The sequence below is a fragment of the Carcharhinus amblyrhynchos genome, chromosome 5 (assembly GCF_965287045.1).
Source record: "Carcharhinus amblyrhynchos chromosome 5, sCarAmb.v2.hapA, whole genome shotgun sequence".
NCBI lineage: Eukaryota > Metazoa > Chordata > Chondrichthyes > Carcharhiniformes > Carcharhinidae > Carcharhinus > Carcharhinus amblyrhynchos.
The window spans coordinates 49,332,905-49,351,591 of record NC_137328.1 but is presented as its reverse complement, the minus strand read 5'-3'; the positions used below and the strand labels follow the sequence as shown (position 1 = coordinate 49,351,591).

Below are 18,687 nucleotides of genomic sequence, written 5' to 3'. Positions count from 1 at the left end.
ACACCGTAACATCTTTATGTCCATTTTACATCTGTTTTGATTATAGTAATCACTTCAATCGCTTCTCCACAACACAGTGGTCTGTTCAGTCTACAATGTTTGATATAGTATAACTCTTGTACTTTGTGCTATCTTTAATTCCTCATAAATTTAAATGGATCGTGGATATCAATATACAAACAACACAGTGCAGCACAATTATAGGAACATATAAATGAATACTACATTCCCAGGTGTCATTTTATCAGCTCTCTATACCTCAAGTTAAGTAAATACTGTTAAGTAATAAAGGAAGAGGGATTTCAAAACCTATTTGCAGGGGTTTGAGCTGGGTGGTTACCACATTAAAGGATTGAGCTTTTGAAAAGCCTCATGTCTACACTACCTATCTTCATTTAACGTTTGGCTTATTCACACAAAGGTTGCAACCATTTGAAAATCTTCAACTCACCAAGCCATAAAGATTTATCCTTTGCAAATCAATGTTTTCTTATAGCTTACTTGCATTATGGCCTGTTGCTGAAATGGTCAAAAATTAGTCAACTGACTCATCACATTTTAAACTTGATTATATTCACTTGAACAGAAACATGTCTTTCAAGCTAATCAAAATGTGAAAAGACAATATAAATGTTTTGGCAACATTTGATTTATGTATTAAATGACTAACTTATAGAAGTAAAATGTTATTTTTTCAGAGTAGCTTTACTTTACCAAAGTAGTAATTGCTTTCTAAAAAGATACATTTGAGCTATTATATAAGACATGGAAATATAGTTTGGACACTATATATTTTAAAATATACATAAAACTAGCAATGTAATTGGTGCTATGTAATTGTATCATTGTTTCACATAACATCAGTCTTCAATGGAAACAACAGTTAAAAAGCATTTTGAAGTTTTAAAACCGATTATATTTCATTTGGACATTCCTTTTAGCACACCTAAGATACTTAAATATTGCCAGATGGGATCCATTAAATTAATAAAAGCCTTTGTGGCCACATAATTCTTCATGCTCCTCAAAAAGAGGACAAAGAAATCTATGCCAATAACTGGAGTTTTAGTATAACTTTTTTTTAAAACCACAAGAGGATATAAAATCACTTCAAAACTGATTGTGGGGAACTACACACAACAACAGTACAATTTAGATATTACTTTCTTCAGATCCAAAGAAATAGATCTAAAGAAAACTGATTTGTTGTGAAGTTTGCCATTCGATGATAAAAAGCAAACTTAACTGCTCTCTCTTTTAAAAATTTTAATACAAGCTAGCTAATATTTTGAAGATGCATAATAAGTTGCTTACTTTTAAAGCAAGCTCCAATTTCAAATCTAATTTCAACCGGTAAAGGCTCCCCCCTGTGAATAGCAATGACTAAATCAAAAGCAGCCATTATTTCCTCCATTCCATCTCTTGCCTCCCATCAGTGCCAATTCATCAGCCTTTCATTCCAAATACATTAAACAAACAGTCAACAATAATAGATTAATAGGCACTGGTAACAACTGCAACTTCAGGAGCTTGTTAGTTCCATGTGTTGAATTATAATAATTGTCTAGGGTACCTTGTGAATAAAAAAAAATCACCATAAAAACTTTATAGTGAAGGTAAAGTTACAACAATGCTACAGAAGGCAACCTTTGCACACCATCATCTATGCTCATTTGCATTCAGGTTAACCTAGAACGTGCAAATTTTTGCTGATACTTTTAGAACTGGTAGCATCTAAAATGAACAAAACAAAATTGCAATTTTATTTTTTCCTATACAGTTCTTTGAGTTCATAATTCATATTCACAGTTTTGGAAATTTAGATCTGTATTCTGCAATTATTTACAACATTGCTGGCATGATATGCAGTAAATGAAAGCACTCAGTTTATGCAAGTTCCCCTAAAACATTCTGACTTGGAAATATGTCACTGTTCCTTCATCTTTGGTGGGTCAAAATCCAGGAATTTCCCCACCCAACAGCATTGCAGATGTACCTACATCACAAGGACTGCGGCGATTCAAGAAGACAGCATCTACTGAAGGGAAATTAGGGCTGGGCGATAAATGTTGACCTAGCCTGCAACACCCGCATCCCATAAATGAATAAAAACACTGCAATTCAATTGAACCGATAAGTAAAGATGCAGCTTATACCTGACAAACTTGGATGGCTGTGGAATTACTATTTATTGCATTCTACACATTGTCACAATGTCCACACACAATTGGATCATTTAGCTTGTATTATCGTAGTTGAAAGTTTCTAAAGGCAGGTACATTTGCGGCCATCACACTTGACAGTGTCTGAGTTTTATGAAGACTGCTGGCTTTCTGGCCAGTCAGTTTCAGTAGACCAAAATAAGAATCAGATTTGCAACAATTTCTCTGGTTTCATCCCAGCAAATATATTTTATTAGGACAACCACATGCCACTTCAATGGAATACAACATCAAACTGTGGAAAGGAGGAAACCTAGGCTGTAGACATGTGTCTGCCCATTGTGACCATTACAGGAAGGCAGTGTTTTGGACTTAGTACAATTACGTGCTTGGTGATCTTTTATCACTAGGCTGGATCTTTCTGCAAAAGTCAGAAAACGTAACAGATCTTGCAAAGCCATTGCATTTTCTGCCACAACTTATTGAACAGTATGAATTTATTTATTCAGGTCAGAGGAAGTGTGGCATGTACAAAGATTTATTTTTCAATGCTACAGGTAGAAACAAACAGCCTCACAAACAGATTCCTTTACATTGAAGGTTAAGAGTGTGACTCAAAATCGTTCTTCCTATCAATGGAACAACGGGCTACTTTACACTGAAAATACAATAGCCTGGAGTTTGTGGTCAGCAGTGAAGCAACAGTGCTTGACACTGACTTCAAAGAAAGCTGATTTAATGATCTCTGTGGCATGGGCTTGCTCTTTCCTAATGGCAGTTAAAGTCTGGTGCTATAGAAAGGATCTCCAGGCATACAACAGCAGCGATATCAGCAAGCACATTAAAAATACTCACAGACTCAAAATCATCAAGTTAAAAGCATTGAATACTTTCAATTTAAAATTTCAGGTAGCAAAAGTAAGTAATTTGATTGGATGAAGAAAAAAATTAAAATGAAAAGTGCAAAAATATGGAAATTTTATCATGTAAACTTCTAATGTTTCACAAATACAAAATTTGCTTTTCAGGGCCAGTGAGGGTGTTTAGCAGTAATCATGAAGTTTGTACACTATTACAAACCAAGTTACCCCTCATTCAACAAGATTAACCTTTTCAAGGTCTTTAGCATGAGAAATATAGAATAAGATTGGATATCCTTGGAATTCCCATTGATCACAATCAGGAGAAAATCATGTCAACCCTATGAATCACTGACACTACACTATTTTTTCAGTGTTATTTGGAACATGTCAGTCTCTGTGGAGCACAAATGTTGAGTTTTGCTGTCATTACCTATGCAAAATCTGGGCCATTAAAAACAATGTTTTAAGCCTAGTTAAACAACGTTTTACTAGTCTATTGGACCAGCAGAGAAGACATCAAGAAACAGAGTCACTGAATGGATATCTGATTTTCTCGACAAATATTTGCATGCATATTGCCAATTTCAACCACTTGCTTAAAAGCACTGCCTGTCCAGTGGCACATTAGTTTGAGTACGGGGTAACTTGAGCAAAATGGTTGGCACGTTTTAAAGGAAGACAACACAACTTTCATCAAGGGCATTGAGTATGACCATTTTGCATCTTCACTCATTTATATGGCTGTGAATTAAAATTAATATTCTGCACAAACATTGTCACATCATTGTTATTCCATGATGCCACCAAGAAATAATTTGGCAAAATATCAAAAGGGAATACAGATAAACATGAAAAAGTTAACCAAAGATTTTAATTTATCCCTCGGATGCTGCCTGATCTGCTCAGCATTATTGATAGATTCCCGACATCTCCAATTTCTGTTCATAACAATAAATATATTAAAGTGAAATCCAACACACATCTACACTGTTTAAACTACTATAATATGTTCACCCCCCCCCCTCCCCTCCCCGCTTATGCCTGTAGGTAATTCAGAATCAAAACTGGTGGGCACTTGAAATTCCAGTATTTGATCTCTTCTCACACGTCTTCCTCTCAATAGATTTAATGTTGGCCCTTATCACGCATTATCTTCCTTCGTTCAAAAGGGGGCAATAGAAGCCAGTTGAAAATAAATTCCATCCCGCTTCAGAGCTTTTGGTTTCCCAGCCCCCCATCAGTTGGTACCAAATGGCTGAACCCAGCAAACTTGCCTTTGAACAACAGGAAACGTAAGCATCTGTCACCTCCCGTTGAGAAGAAAAATGGATTAGAGGGACCGACAAAGAATTCGCCAGGAAGAGATCCTCCTCAATATGCAGTTGATTAACACATGCAGTTTAATCTACAGCATCATGACTGTCCCCTACAGTCAGTTACTGGGCAGAAGCAATGCGGTGTAATTCCAATAGTTAACGAAAAGTGAATAGACAAAGACATCTAATCAAATCAGTTCAATTTCATCCTGTTTTCCAGTGCATACAAACATACTATACCAACAAAACAGATTTCTTCGAACTCAGAAATGTGCTGCTGGCCAGCAATAATGTATTTGATATCCAGAACTGAAATCCCCAAACCTCTCAGCATAAATACTCAACACTGTTCCCAAACATTTAAAGAATTATGCACTCGGCGCCCCCCCACCCCGGTCGCGATATCCCTCATTCAAAATTCACCGTCTGCATAGTTAAAAATGCAGGAAATCGCTCTACCAAAATTAGCCTCGAATGAATGCAATCACCTCATCCCTTGGGTAAAAAAAACTTTAGCAACTACATTTTGGGGGAGACAAAAAAAAGGAACACATCACAGCAGTCTGGTCTCTCGGTGCAAACTGGAAATCTGATGAAAATGTAACTCACAAACAGAGGTCAAATGTTAATCACCGAGTTTAGCAACCTCTAAAACACAATTGCATTGCTTGTTAACGTGAAGCGTGATGCTTCCTGATTCCAAACATGCATTCAGCAAGGCAGACAGGAAATGAGAAGCGTTTATTCCGAGTTTACCTTGGCCAGCACTGTTTGCCGTGAACATATAAACTAAAGGAGCAAAAAACAAACGCCTAAATTTCTCGAACCAAACATATAACATTTAAGTTAAGAAATCTGATGAGGGTACCAACAACAAAAAAAAACCCTCCTCTGGGACTTGAGTTACAAAAATCACTGCAGAGAAATGAAGAGGTACCAGGGGCGGGATGGGCCGAATGGTTCACTCTTTCCACTTGGTGAGTTGGGGCATACAAGCAGAAAAGCATCAGACAATCCGTTCATTCTCTCCCCGCAAATCCACTTCTCTTTGAAATCCTTACCTGTTGAAATCTCCCCGAAAAGCGGGTAGCACATGAACAGGAGCAGCACGAAGTTTTTCCCAAAAAGTGTCGACTTTATCCTGGTTTTGTACATCACTGGGTCAGTTAGATGCGGAGCGCACCAGGTATTTTAAGATTGAAAGAGAGCGGCTCGGTGTAGTTTCATCCAGGGAGAGGGACGGAGCGCTCCCCCACTCCCCAAGGGAGGCAGCACACAACCACGAGAAGGAGCAGCAAGAAAGGAGCCTCTATACAAAGCCCCCTTGCTCTCTCCTCCAAGGATCCTCCAGCGACTCAATTCCAAGTTGTCCCTGAGCTCCTCAGATTCTGGAGGCGTCTTCCCGGCCAGAGTTTTCCTTTAGCAACATCTCCCACAGTCACTGAGAGCCGGAGCGGGGCTTTCTCCTACAAACACTCTGCTTTTTTTAATCTTTCCCCCCCCCAACAACTTCAAACTTCAGTCTGTGGGAACGTGTGCGCGCACCCATCTCCGTGCCCGACGCGCGCGCGACCCTCCCCCGAGAACGCGCGGTGCGCCTCTCTGCTCGTTCCCGCTGCCGCTCCATCCTGGTCAGGGCAAAAACCAAGTTAACAGCGCATCCTGGCGGAGAGGGAAAGGTCTCTCTGGAGAACTGGCAAAGGGATGCTGGAAATTAACGAATCTAATTCATAAGCAGCAAAAAAAGTACACGGGAAAGGCAAAAATTAATATCGTTCAGCAGGAGATACATAAGTTCATAGAAGCAGAATTATCCTTTTTTTAATTCATTCGTGGGACATGGGTCTCGCTGGATGGCCAGTATTTATTGCCCATCTCTAGTTGCCCTTGAAGGGCAGTTAAAAGTCAACCACATTGCTGTGGCTCTGGAGTCACATATAGGCCAGACTAGGTAAGGATGGCAGATTTTCATCCCTAAAAGACATTAGCAAACCAGATAGGTTTTTCCAACAATTGACAATGGTTTCATGATCATTAGCAGGTTAACTCCAGATATTTTTTATTGAATTCAAATTCCACCAGCTGTCATGGTGGGATTCGAAGCTGGGTCCCCAGAACATAAGCTGAGTTTCTGGATTAATAGTCTAGTGATAATATCACTAGGCCTTCTCCTCCCCATGTGGCCCATTGAGTCTGTTCTGCCATTCAATCATGGCCATTATGCTCCTCATCCCCATTTTCTTGCCTTCTCCCCATAACCCTTCAACCCATTTAAAATTAAACATCTTAAATTTACTCACTGTCCCAGCATTCACCACACTTGGGGGTAGTGAATTCCACAGATTGACAACCCTCTGGGAGAAGTAGTTTCTCCTCAACTCTTTTAAATTTGCTACCCCTTATCCTAAGACTATGATTATTCATCTTAGAATGTCCCACAAGAGGAAGTATCCGCTCCACATTTATTTTATTCATACATTTTATCATCTTGTATACCACAATTTAATCTCCCCTCATCCTTCTAAATTCCAGAGAGTATGAGCCTAAACTAAATGGGGTAGAGGGACTAAAGGACCTGGGAGTACAAACACAATGGACTAATAGTGGCCAGGCAGGTTAGTGTATGGTCATAAAACAGGCAAGCTTAGCACTCAGGTTTGATTCTCAAGACAGGAATGAAAAGCAGAGAAGTCATGCTAAACTATATTTGCACCATATTTGCCATACTGTGAACAGTTCTGGTCATCATGATCTATATAAAAGGGATACAGAGGCAGTGAGAGGGTCCAAATAAAATTAGAAGGTTGCCTCCAGGACTTTGAGGTAATTAGTAGCTATTGGGAAAGAATAAACAGACATTTTCTCTCTTGAAAACTAGAGTGGTGAATTGGAGGGCTTTAGAGTTATGAAACATTCTATTTGAGAAAGCATGCCCACTTAAAGGAAAGAGGAAAACTAAAGGTAATCAACGCAAGATAATCATCAATTAATCACTAGGCTGTTCTGAAGAAATTCCTTTACCCAGAGAGTGGAAAGGGTGTGTAACTCGCCACATAGTGTGTGGTTAAAGTGGATGGCATGTGCATCTGGGGGGAATGGAATAGAGGGTTACTCTGACAGAGTTAAATCAGAAAGGATGGTAAGAAACTCAAGTGGAGCATAAATATTTGGCATGGACAAGTTGGGTTTAATAGGATAAACTTTGCAGAGACAGACTATGTAATATATATATCACTATCATTTCCACATGTATGTACAAGCCCAAGTGGAAAATTAACTAAAGCTGACCAATTAACAAATAAAACAAAGCACTGTCTATAGGGCCAGGACCTGAGTCACTAGTTAATTTCTAAAAGCATATACTGCCGATGCCAGCTCTCTGAAGAATCAAATTTCAAAATCCACACAGGACCAAGAAGAAGAGTTTTTTTTTAATTCAGAATCTTTAGAATTCTGTACCCCAGAGGGTTGTGGAAGCATAGTCAATGAGTATGCTTAAAGTAGAGATTGACAGATTTCTAAACACTAATATGATAGAAGGATGTGAGGATAAATGTGGGAAAAAGGCACTGAAGTGGATGATCATCCATGATTGTATTGAATTGCAAAGCAGGCCCGATGGGCTGAACAGCCTACTCCTTTCCTTTGTCCCCATGTTTTTTTATATCTTGGAGGAAGCACTGAGGGGAAGAAGGACATAGAAAATGCACTGTGTGGGCACTTCGAAGTCGATTACCAAGTATGGTTCAGTGGCACCACTGTTGACCAAGCTGATTGAGTTCTGAGGACCTGGCTGATAGACTGGGTGGCATAGTAGCACAGTGGTTAGCACTGCTGCCTCACAGTACCAGGGACTGGGGTTTGATTCCCAGCTTGGTCACTGTCTGCACGTTCTCCCCGTGTCTGCGTGGGTTTCCTCCAGGTGCTCTGGTTTCCTCCCGCTGTCCAAAAATGTGCATGTTAGATGAATTGGCCAGGATAATTGCCCCTTAGTGTCAGAGGGACTCACTGGGGTAAATGCATGGGGTAATGTGGATAGGGCACAGGTGGGATTGTGATCAGTGCAGACTCAATGGCCAAACAGCCTTCTTCTGCACTGTAGGGGTTCTATGAGACCTGGCCTGTTGCAGGCATGAGAAAACCAGGGAAAGAAAATCTGCTTAACCTTAAGCTCCCAATCTACCTCTCTCAGATACATCAGTTCATGGCAGTACTGGTAGGAATGACTTCTGCACAGTTCTTATGGAGACAGAGCCCATCTTAACACTGAGGACATACTCCATTCTGCTGTGCAGTAAGTATGATAGACTCAGAGCAGTTCAAAACTGGATATCCATAGATGCTGCAGGCCATCAGCAGCAAAATATTTGTATTCTGCTACAGTTTGCGATCTCATGGCCTAACATTTGCCTTACTCTCTACTATAGCCATCAAGCCAGGGAATCAACCCTAATTTAATCAGTTGGAGAACATGCCAGGAGCAGTGCCTAAAAGTGAGTTGCCAACCTAAAGAAACTTTAACACAGGACTGCATGCATGTTAAACAGGGGAAACATGTATGCTATAGGCAGAGCTAAGCTATCCCGCAACCAACAGATCAACTCAAAACTCTGCAGTTCTATCACACCAAGTTATGAATGGTGGTAGACAATTAAACAATAAATGGGAGGAGGAGGCTGAATATCCCCATCTTCAGTAATGGTAAACACCAGCATTTGAGGGTTAGAGACAAGGCTTAAGTAACTGCAACCAACTTAAGCCAGAAGATGATCCATCATGGCCTTTTCTTGAGGTGCCCAGGATCACAGAAACCAATTGTCAGCCAGATCAATTCACTCCACGTGACATTAACAAATGACTGAGTGCACTAACATAGGAAAAGGTATGGGCCCCAACAACACGCCAGCTGTAATTCTTAAGACCTATGCTCCAGAACTACTCATGCCTCTAGTGAAACTGTTCCAGTACAAATAGAATATTGCCATCTGTATGACAAAGTAAAAAGTTGCCTAGTTATGTACCATCACAAAAAGTTTGCCAATTATCATCCCATTAGTCTGATTTTTCAATCATCAGCAAAGTGAAGGGAAGTGTTGTCAATAGCGCTATCAAGCAGTACTTACTCACCAATTACCTGTTCACTGATACTCTCTGAGCTCACTTTGTCTATCACCCATGTCCTTACTGGTCTACGTCTCCAATGAAATTCTTATCTTTGTTTATTAATGCCTTTATTACCTTCCCTACATAAATCTCTGCAATTTCCTCAAGCACTGTATTCCCTGCAGAACAGTCTATTCCTCTGAGAGCATTGCTTGTCTCTTTGTCCAACCGTTGGTGGAGGAGCCATTCACATCATCCCATCCTTTTCTTTGGAATTCCCTCACTAACACCTTCTCCCTATTCCTCCACCTTTCTAACCTGATTCATCATGCAAGCTATTCGCCTACCTGCCTTATTGCAACAAAACAGAAAATTATGAAGACGCTTAACAATCCAAAAAATGACAATGGGGTTCAAGGCAATGGCTCCGATTGGTGGGAATTCTGCTCCACACAACTCACTGCTGGGAGCACTATTTTTTTCTATTTAAATAAACATTATGTACTGGTGAATCAGAAGCTCAATTTCAAAATTTGCCAGTTACAGCCAGTTGGGGGTTCTAGTTAGTACTGAGGAAAACTGCAACAAATTCAAGATGTTTGTAAATGCACATTGTGTGTGCAAATGGCAAACAAATTTCAAACAGAAAAGCAGGAGATGGTGCCTTTTGTTGGGAGAAAAAGCAGACCCCTCATATTCTTTAGAAAATAAAAGGTTAATTGGAGTCAAGGAACAAAAGGATCTAGGAATACATATTCCTAGACAATATGGAAGAGATAGGGATTGAGTCACTGTGGGTGGAGTTGAGAAATAAAATGGGAGAGATTACGTTGCTAGGGGTGTACTATAGGCCACCCAACAGCCTGAGGTCAGTGGAGGAAGGCATTTGCAGGGGCGTTTTGGATAGGTGCGGGAAGAATAGGGTGGTTGTAGTGGATGACTTTAATCTACCTGGAGTGAATTGGAGGGGGCCTAGAGCTGGGGGTACGGAGGGAGAGGAGTTTGTGAAATGTGTTTTGGAAGGGTCTCGAGAGCAGTATGTAACTAGCCCGACTAGGGGAGGGGCTATACTGGATTAAGTGTTGGGTAATGAGCCAGGGCAGGTGGTTGAGGTAGAGGTAGGCGAACATGTGGCTAACAGTGACCACAAATCCGTCTACTTTAGGATAAAAATGGAAAGGGATGAGTGCCGGCCGAACGGGAGTGTGCTGAACTGGGGAAAGGCGAGCTATAGCAGGATTAGGAGGGAGCTGCAGGACACTGATTGGGAGGGACTGTTAGCTGGAAAGTCCACGGTTGGCAAGTGGGAGGCTTTTAAGGGCAAAATGAAATGGTTGCAGGGGAGGTATGTTCCGGTTAAGCGGAAGGATGGGAAAGGTAGGATTAGAGAGCCGTGGATTACAGGGGGTATTGAAGACTTGGTCTGGAAGAAGAGGGAGGCGTATGTTAGGTCGAAACAACTGGGTACGGACAGTGCGCTGGAGGAATATAGAGAGAGTAGGAGGGAGCTAAAAAGGGGAATTAGAAGGGCGAAGAGAGGGCATGAAATGGCTTTGGCTGGTAGGATTAAGGAAAATCCAAAAGCATTTTATTCCTATATTAGGAGCAAGAAAGTAGTTAGAGGGAAAATTGGTCCTCTTAGGGACAAAAGTGGGGAGTTATGTATTGAGTCGGAGGGAATGGGGGAGCTCCTGAATGAATACTTTGCGTCGGTATTCACGAAGGAGAGGGGTTCGGAATCGTGCGGTCTCTTGGAGGGAGCTGAGGATCAGTTGCAGGAAATATCTATTACGAGGGAGGAAGTGCTAGGGCTTTTAGGTAGCGTAAGGACGGATAAAGCTCCGGGGCCTGATGGTATTTATCCCAGGCTGCTTAGGGAGGTGAAAGATGAAATTGCTGGGCCTCTGGCGCAAATCTTTGTCTCTTCTTTGGACACAGGTGAGGTCCCAGAAGACTGGAGGGTAGCAAATGTGGTACTGCTGTTTAAAAAAGGTAGTAGGGATAACCCTGGAAATTATAGACCGGTGAGTTTGACATCGGTGGTAGGGAAATTAATGGAAAAAATACTTAGGGGTAGGATGTATGAGCATTTGGAGCGTTGCTATCTGATTAGGGATACGCAACATGGCTTTGTTAGAGGGAGGTCTTGCCTTACGAATCTGGTGGAATTCTTTGAGGAGGTGACAAAAACGGTTGACGATGGGAGAGCCGTTGATGTCATCTATATGGATTTCAGTAAGGCGTTTGACAAAGTCCCTCACGGTAGGCTGGTAGAAAAGGTTAAGGCGCATGGGATACGAGGTCAGGTAGCTAGGTGGATTGAGAACTGGCTGGGCAATAGGAGACAGAGGGTAGTTGTGGAGGGGACCTTTTCAGGCTGGAGGCCAGTGACCAGTGGTGTGCCGCAGGGCTCAGTACTGGGACCTCTCCTCTTTGTAGCATACATAAATGACTTGGAAGAGAGCGTAGGTGGTGTGATCAGCAAGTTTGCAGATGACACCAAGATGGCAGGGTTGGCGGGTACTGAAGTGGAATGTCAGGTGATACAACAGAATATAGATAGGTTGGTGCATTGGGCAGATAGGTGGCAGATGGAATTTAATCCTGACAAATGCGAGGTGATGCATTTTGGAAGGAATAATGCAGAGAGGAGCTATGTGATAAAAGGTAGACCGATTAGGAGTATAGAGATACAGAGGGACCTGGGAGTGCAGGTTCACAAATCCATGAAGGTTGCGACACAAGTGGAGAAGGTTGTTAGGAAGGCTTATGGAATGCTAGCCTTTACAGGAAGGGGTATAGAATATAAAAGCTGCCATCTAATGTTTCAGTTGTATAGAACGTTGGTTAGACCGCATTTGGAGTACTGCGTCCAGTTCTGGTCACCTTACTACCGGAAGGACGTGGAGGCTCTGGAGAGGGTTCAGAGGAGGTTTACCAGGATGTTGCCTGGCATGGAGGGGCTGGGTTATGAGGAAAGATTGGAGAAACTGGGACTTTTCTCCTTGGAAAGACGGAGGTTGAGGGGGGACATGATAGAGGTATATAAGATACTGAAGGGAATAGATAGAGTCAATAGTGAGAGACTGCTCCCTAGACTGGGTACAAATATGAGAGGTCATGATTTAAGGGTGAGGGGGGAGAGGAAGGTTCTTTACGCAGAGAGTTGTGGGGGTATGGAACACACTACCGAGTAGGGTGGTGGAGGCAGGAACGTTGGACTCGTTTAAGGTTCAGTTAGACAGACACATGAGTGAAACGAGGATGGAGGGCTATAGTAGGGGCTATTAAATAAGGTCAGAACCTCGGGAGACACCGGAAATGCAGACTTGTAAGTTAACGTTTTTGTCTTTTTATTCCGCAGGTGGAGGTCCACCTCGTTGTCAAACGAGGGGCATGCACACAGTGGGTCGTGCGTGAGCTGCTCTTGGAGGTTCCGGGAGTGGCCTAGTACTTCGGGTCGGTGTGTGTGCTTGATCCTGGACCGGTAGACGGGCGCTGCAACAGCTCGGTGACTAGCACTGCTGGCTGTGCAGATACATGGATTTGGGCCTGTGTCTGTGGGAGTTTGTGCATTCTCCCTGTGGTTGCTTGGGTTTCCTCCGGGCGCTCCGGTTTCCTCCCACACCCCGAAGATGTGCTCTTAGGCTGATTGGTTTACCAAATTGACACTATTCTCCCCTGAATCTGGCTAAGTTAGGGGTTCCATTCGTAGACACGCAGGGTAGAATAGGTGTAGGGTGATGCGGCGGCGCGGGCTCGTTGGGCCGAAGGGCCTGTTTCCCGTGCTGGGTTGTTCTTTGTATATTCACAAATCATTAGAATTAATATCAAAAGTCAGCAAGATTATAAAATTTTTAACAACTTTAAACAATGCAATGGGTACATTCTTAGATATATAGAATTGAAACGCAAGGAAGTTCATTGAATATTGCTGAAAAATTGCTTCGTTGCAGAAGCCTTTCATCTTGTCATGAAGCCAAATACAAAAATGCCAAATTTCAAATAATCACAATTTATACTATAGTAGAAAAGTATACTAATTTATTGACAAACTGAATGAGGCATTGACATAGAGTGCAATGGGGAACTATGGGCTCCCTAAGCTGGACAAGGCTTGAACATATTTCTTTTGTTCTCAGAGACCAGGTCCCCAAGTATTAATGCTATATTTCTATTAAGTGTCGGTGAGCCACATAATGAGCTCATTGGCTGTTAGTATATCTAGCTGCTGGTATAGAATCGGCTGGCCAGCCTTTTCTCCCGCAGTATAAATTGGTGTGATTGTTTGAGATTTGGCATTCTTGTATTTGTCCACTTGAGAGCCAGATGAAAAGCTTTAGCAATGTTTCTTTTTTCTACAGCATTACTCAAGTTCTATTCTATCAAGCAACTCTATGCTAAACTTCTATACAGTCTTGGTTAAACCACACAGGCTATTGTATAAATTCTGGACTCCTTATTTTAGAAAGGGTATGGGGCATTGGAGAAGGCACATCAGAGATTTACAAAGACTGAAAACTAAAAGGTTATAACAAGAGGAAAGATTGATCAATCTCTTTTCCCAGACACAAAAAAGCATGGGGGGTGCGGGGAGAAAGACCTGATAGAGGTCCCTAAAGGTATGAGAGAGTTTGATAGGGTAGATTTGAAGATTTTGTTTCCACCTGTAGGTGGGTCCAAAATTCGGGTTCATAAATATAAGGTGGCTATTTATAAATCCAACAAATAATTCAGAAGAAACTTCTTTACACAGCGCGTGGTTGGAATGTGGAACTTGCCAGCACATGGAATAGTTGAGGCAAATAGCACAGATGCCTTTAAGAAGAAGCCAGATAAATGTATCAAGGAAAAAAGGAATAGAAAGATATGCTGACCTGGTTGATGGAATAGAATTAGAGAAGGCTTGTATGGAGAGAATGCACCAGCAAAGACTAAATATGCTGAAAATCTTTGCTGTAAATTCAAAGACACTAACCTTGCATTCTCCAGAGGGCCATACCCTGGAGAACCCCTGAACATGTACTGGGGGGTCACTTGAAATTCTGATTTAAATTGGAGACTTCTTTTGGTTCAGACTTCCTTAGAAGAATAAAAGGGTTAAAACCACTTCTAACTCCTGTATAACTATTCTACTGCCCCCACTGGACCCTTTCCTGACTACTACCCCACGCACCCAATCGAAATACACCCCATCTCCTGGACCACCCCAATTCTCGAATATCTTGCAGAATCTCACAAACATGCCCCCCCCACCTCAACTCTCGCCAGTACTCTGCTGACCCCCCACCCCCGACTACTCATAACCCCTGATTCCCTCCAACTCTCTGGCTATCCTTCCTTTCCCAACACCACCTGATCTCCCTGGTCACCCGATCCCCTAACTACCTGCATCCCCTCCCCCTCCTGCTGACTATTTGCCCCCACACCACCACTCCCATCCTACCCATCAACCTTAACTCCTCTCTCACACCTTTTCATTGTGGCTGGGATCTTTAAGCTAACTGATTTACGGCAGCTGGTTCTGTTTAAAAAAATGGCACGGCTTCACTTTGCCTGACTCTTCTGCTTTCTACCGAAAGGACTATGGAACCAGGCACCTTGATAACAAGGCCAGGGTTGGAAGACAAGGCGAGAAGTGTGCAGCTGCAGACTAAGTTAAGTAAAATGGAGTTGGGGGGCAATCTAACTTATATGGGCACTCCTTGCAAGTTCTGGTCCAAATAATTCAGTGTAATATAATTAAAACCTACCTCCTTTGCTCGTTTCTGGGGAAATGAGGTATTTTAGGAGTAAGGCATCTGTCACTGTGTCTGGGTCATCACTACTTTCCCATTATGTCAGCAACTTTGGAAAAATGCGGTGGGCTTTTCTTTCACTCTGCAGCCCTACATTCCAAAGTCATTTTCTGAGGCACATTTGTCAGCATCTGGGAACCTCCAGTAATCCTGGTTAATGTGTTGTATTGTGTTTGGGATAAGGGTGCCTGCTGGTAGCCAGCATACTCACCTTACTGGACAGTATGTCAGCAAGGGATTCAAATAATAATTGATCCAAAAGCAGGCATTCAAATCTTCAGTTTAGGTAGCCTGTTTGTTGCCCATGTCCTAATGGACAAGTCTAGAGCTGCTCCAACATTCTGCCAGAGTTGAGCGAGGGCACGTTAGTGATGACATTACTGTCGCATGTGCCTGTTTCTGTTGCGTAGGGGCTTTGGGACAGTGCCACTGTATGACCGACAGCAGTCCTACCTTGCCACGCTCCAAGGGCATTATCAGAATTTCTGTATAGCATTTTACATGGGCTGACAGTTGACTGAATGCCATTTGGCATAAAGGCTGGAAAGTTGTATGGAGGACTAAGTTATGAAATTGGACTGCAATTATATTATTAGAAACTGCAAACTAACAGGCACATGTGGCGCCAATACAAAACCTGACCACAAAATTGGAAGGGGTGCAAAACATCTCCACCCTTTTGAGTTGGTTACACCCATTATGCATCTGTTTCTTATGTACGGTAGATTGAAAAATCAACTTTAATATCTCTATTATAGTAAAATCTGCTATAGTCAAACAAGTTTTTGTGCCATTTAAATATAATGGTGCAGTGTGTACATTGATATTACTTGCAGGAATTTCAGCTGAATTGGCGGTTGTGAAATAGAACGACAACTGAAACGTTACAATATACAGCAGGAATTGAATTGAAAGTATTTTTGTTCTCAGGACATGCTTGGTCCTGACAAGGCTGCATTTATTGCCTGTTTCTCATTGCCCTAAAACAGTAGTGGTGGCTGACCTCTTTGAGCAACTGAAGTCCTTGTGTTGTAGGCGTAAAGTAGGAAATTCCAGGATATTGACTCAGCAATGATGCAAAAATTGTGTTAAGTTCAAGAGGTAGCATGTGACTTAGACATAATGCTGTTCCCATGACATTTCTGCTTTTGTCCTTCTTAACAGTAGAGATCACAGGAAAGAGAGATAACAGTGCTCGACTCTATTATTCTATCACTGTTTTTCCATTTGTTGTAGATTAGAGAATTGACACTAGGAAGCACAAAAGGTTAAAAATAACAGAACTTTATTTACAAGGTGATGTCCACAGGCTGCTTTTTCATTCTGGCAGCTTCCTGCACTACTGACCTGTGACATCACTTCTGGTAAATACGTAACTGTATCAATACAGTGTTTAGTGCGGTTACCAAGAATCAATATTAATAAATAACCTTTCCTCTTCTTTTAAATTGGATGTCCCCAACAAATTCAAAGAAATACAACTTGAACAATAATAAATAAAAACCAGTAAATCAGATGGTCTAGAGGTCATTGTTCTCAAAACAGTTGTTGGCTTGTCTCTAGTGTCTTCTTCTTTGCACTGGTTACAACCTCTGGCATTTCTGTGTTTGTACAATCATCATTGGTTGGTTTGAGTGGCGTCAGGTTGTAACTAAGGGTTGACGCTATGCTTAGTTTGAAGCTGAGGTGTTGTTATCCTCAACGGTGTCTGTCGTTGTCAGGGTTGCAGGAAGGTTCAGGTCAGAACTTTGTAGAGTTGAACCTGGATTTTCAGCGTGTTCTATTTCCAGTAGATTGGTTTTCCCCACCAACAGCACGCCTCCTCTCTGGTTGACATCATCTCTGGTTTGGCCAGTATACAAGACAGATCCAGTCTGTGCAAGGTTCATGGCAGGAACCCATTTCTCCCCTATTGAGTAATTCTTAGCTAAAACCCCTGGTCCTTAGTGGAAGACATCATGTTCCTGCCGTTCCATTTGTCCTTGTTGTTGCGGTTGTATGATTTGGAGATTTCAACAAGTTGCATGCTGAACGTAGTTACCTCTTCATCATTAATAATGCAGAGAGGTCTTCCCTCATAATACCATGTCTGTCATTTCTGAGCATATCAGATGATTCTGAGTGTACTTCCTCATTGTCTAGAAGTGACTGGTGTACTGTCTAACTGTTCAAAACAAGATACTTCCGCTTGAGTAGTCTGACGAATTACTGGGTAATCTTGACAGTCCATCTATGTTACAATGTCAACTTGATTGTTGATATGTGCACGAAATCATGATTGACAAATTTCAGAAGTTCACTCCAGGGAGGCAAGAGCATCTCAGATTATATTAGAGATTCATTTAGCTAAGTGGGACCATGACCTTCCTAGATAAGATAAAAATTCTGCACTTTGTTCTTTCTAACCCCACTGGGGGAGTAAGTTTAAAAGTGAGAGGCAACGTCATCTCCTGCTGTCACTCTGTGTTTCATAAAAACAAACGATTTGTTTTCTCTGAATTTGTGGATACATCTTTTTCAGAAATTAAAGTCCCTGTTTTATAATTCTTGAAGATGAGCACTGACTGTATTAACTCAAATGAGAAGCTCCCATTGCCTTTTGCTGCTTTAAGGTGGGGAGGGGATATGGTGTATATGCAGCAGGATTCCTGTTTGAACACAGGCGCTGCTCGTCATAGTTCCAGGTCAACCTGTACCGGGTAATCTTCTGTTTACATTTCCAATTTGGTTTTCAACTTTACAGTTTTGCAATGAGTTTTTTTTTAATTGCAACAAGGAATGGAAAGGTTTATTTCTCAGAGTTTTGTTTGAAATAGGAGGAGGAGTGGAAAGGCACTGTGGATCCTCTTTGGAGATCCTGTTAACCTGAGAAAACTCCAAACTGGGAAAATGACCAGGTTCTTTTTGCCAAAGGCCATCGCGGGTCTGAGCAATGATCATTAGACCAACAAATTGGAATTACCAAGCCAGCCCGAGACATGGGCTGAAGTTCCTTTGGCAGTGGAGTACTGGAATAGTTACTTATTTTACATTTTTTCTTCAGAGTCACACGTGAATCTTTTGGCAGCACAAGGGTGGAAGAAGCCAGTCAGCACTCACCAGTGTAGAGGCTCCCCAGTAAAGACAAACTTTTCTCTACGTGTCTTTGACTCGGAGTTGTCTGACTTTCACACACTTGAATCTATCAGTTTAACCATTTGGAACTTGGGAGTGAATCTGGGTTGTTCTGGTGTGTTTGTTTGATGCCCCACAGGATGTCTAAGGCTGGACTCCCAGGCCAGGCCAGATGGCTGCCCTCCTTCCAGTCCCCGCTTCCGGTGCCCTCTACTTCCCTTCAGTTTGTGCAGCTCCTGACCGTAATCATGGTAAATGTAAGAAAATATGATGTTTATGAGCAATGGATTCAGCTGAAAAAAAGTGGCTGTGCTGTAGAATTGTTTGTCTC

General features: G+C 41.9%; 1 protein-coding gene across 3 annotated transcripts in view; it reads right to left on the bottom strand.

The window, feature by feature from the left end:
- ror2 (receptor tyrosine kinase-like orphan receptor 2) overlaps positions 1 to 5,834 on the bottom strand; it is a 250,042-nt gene extending 244,208 nt beyond the window's left edge. For all 3 annotated transcript variants that reach the window (XM_080188746.1, XM_080188747.1, XM_080188748.1), the window contains exon 1: positions 5,403 to 5,834. In XM_080188746.1, coding sequence (XP_080044872.1) covers positions 5,403 to 5,496 — 94 coding nt within the window. In that variant the 5' untranslated portion in view covers positions 5,497 to 5,834. The remainder of the gene's footprint in view (positions 1 to 5,402) is intronic.
- Between the last annotated feature and the right edge of the window lie 12,853 nt (positions 5,835 to 18,687).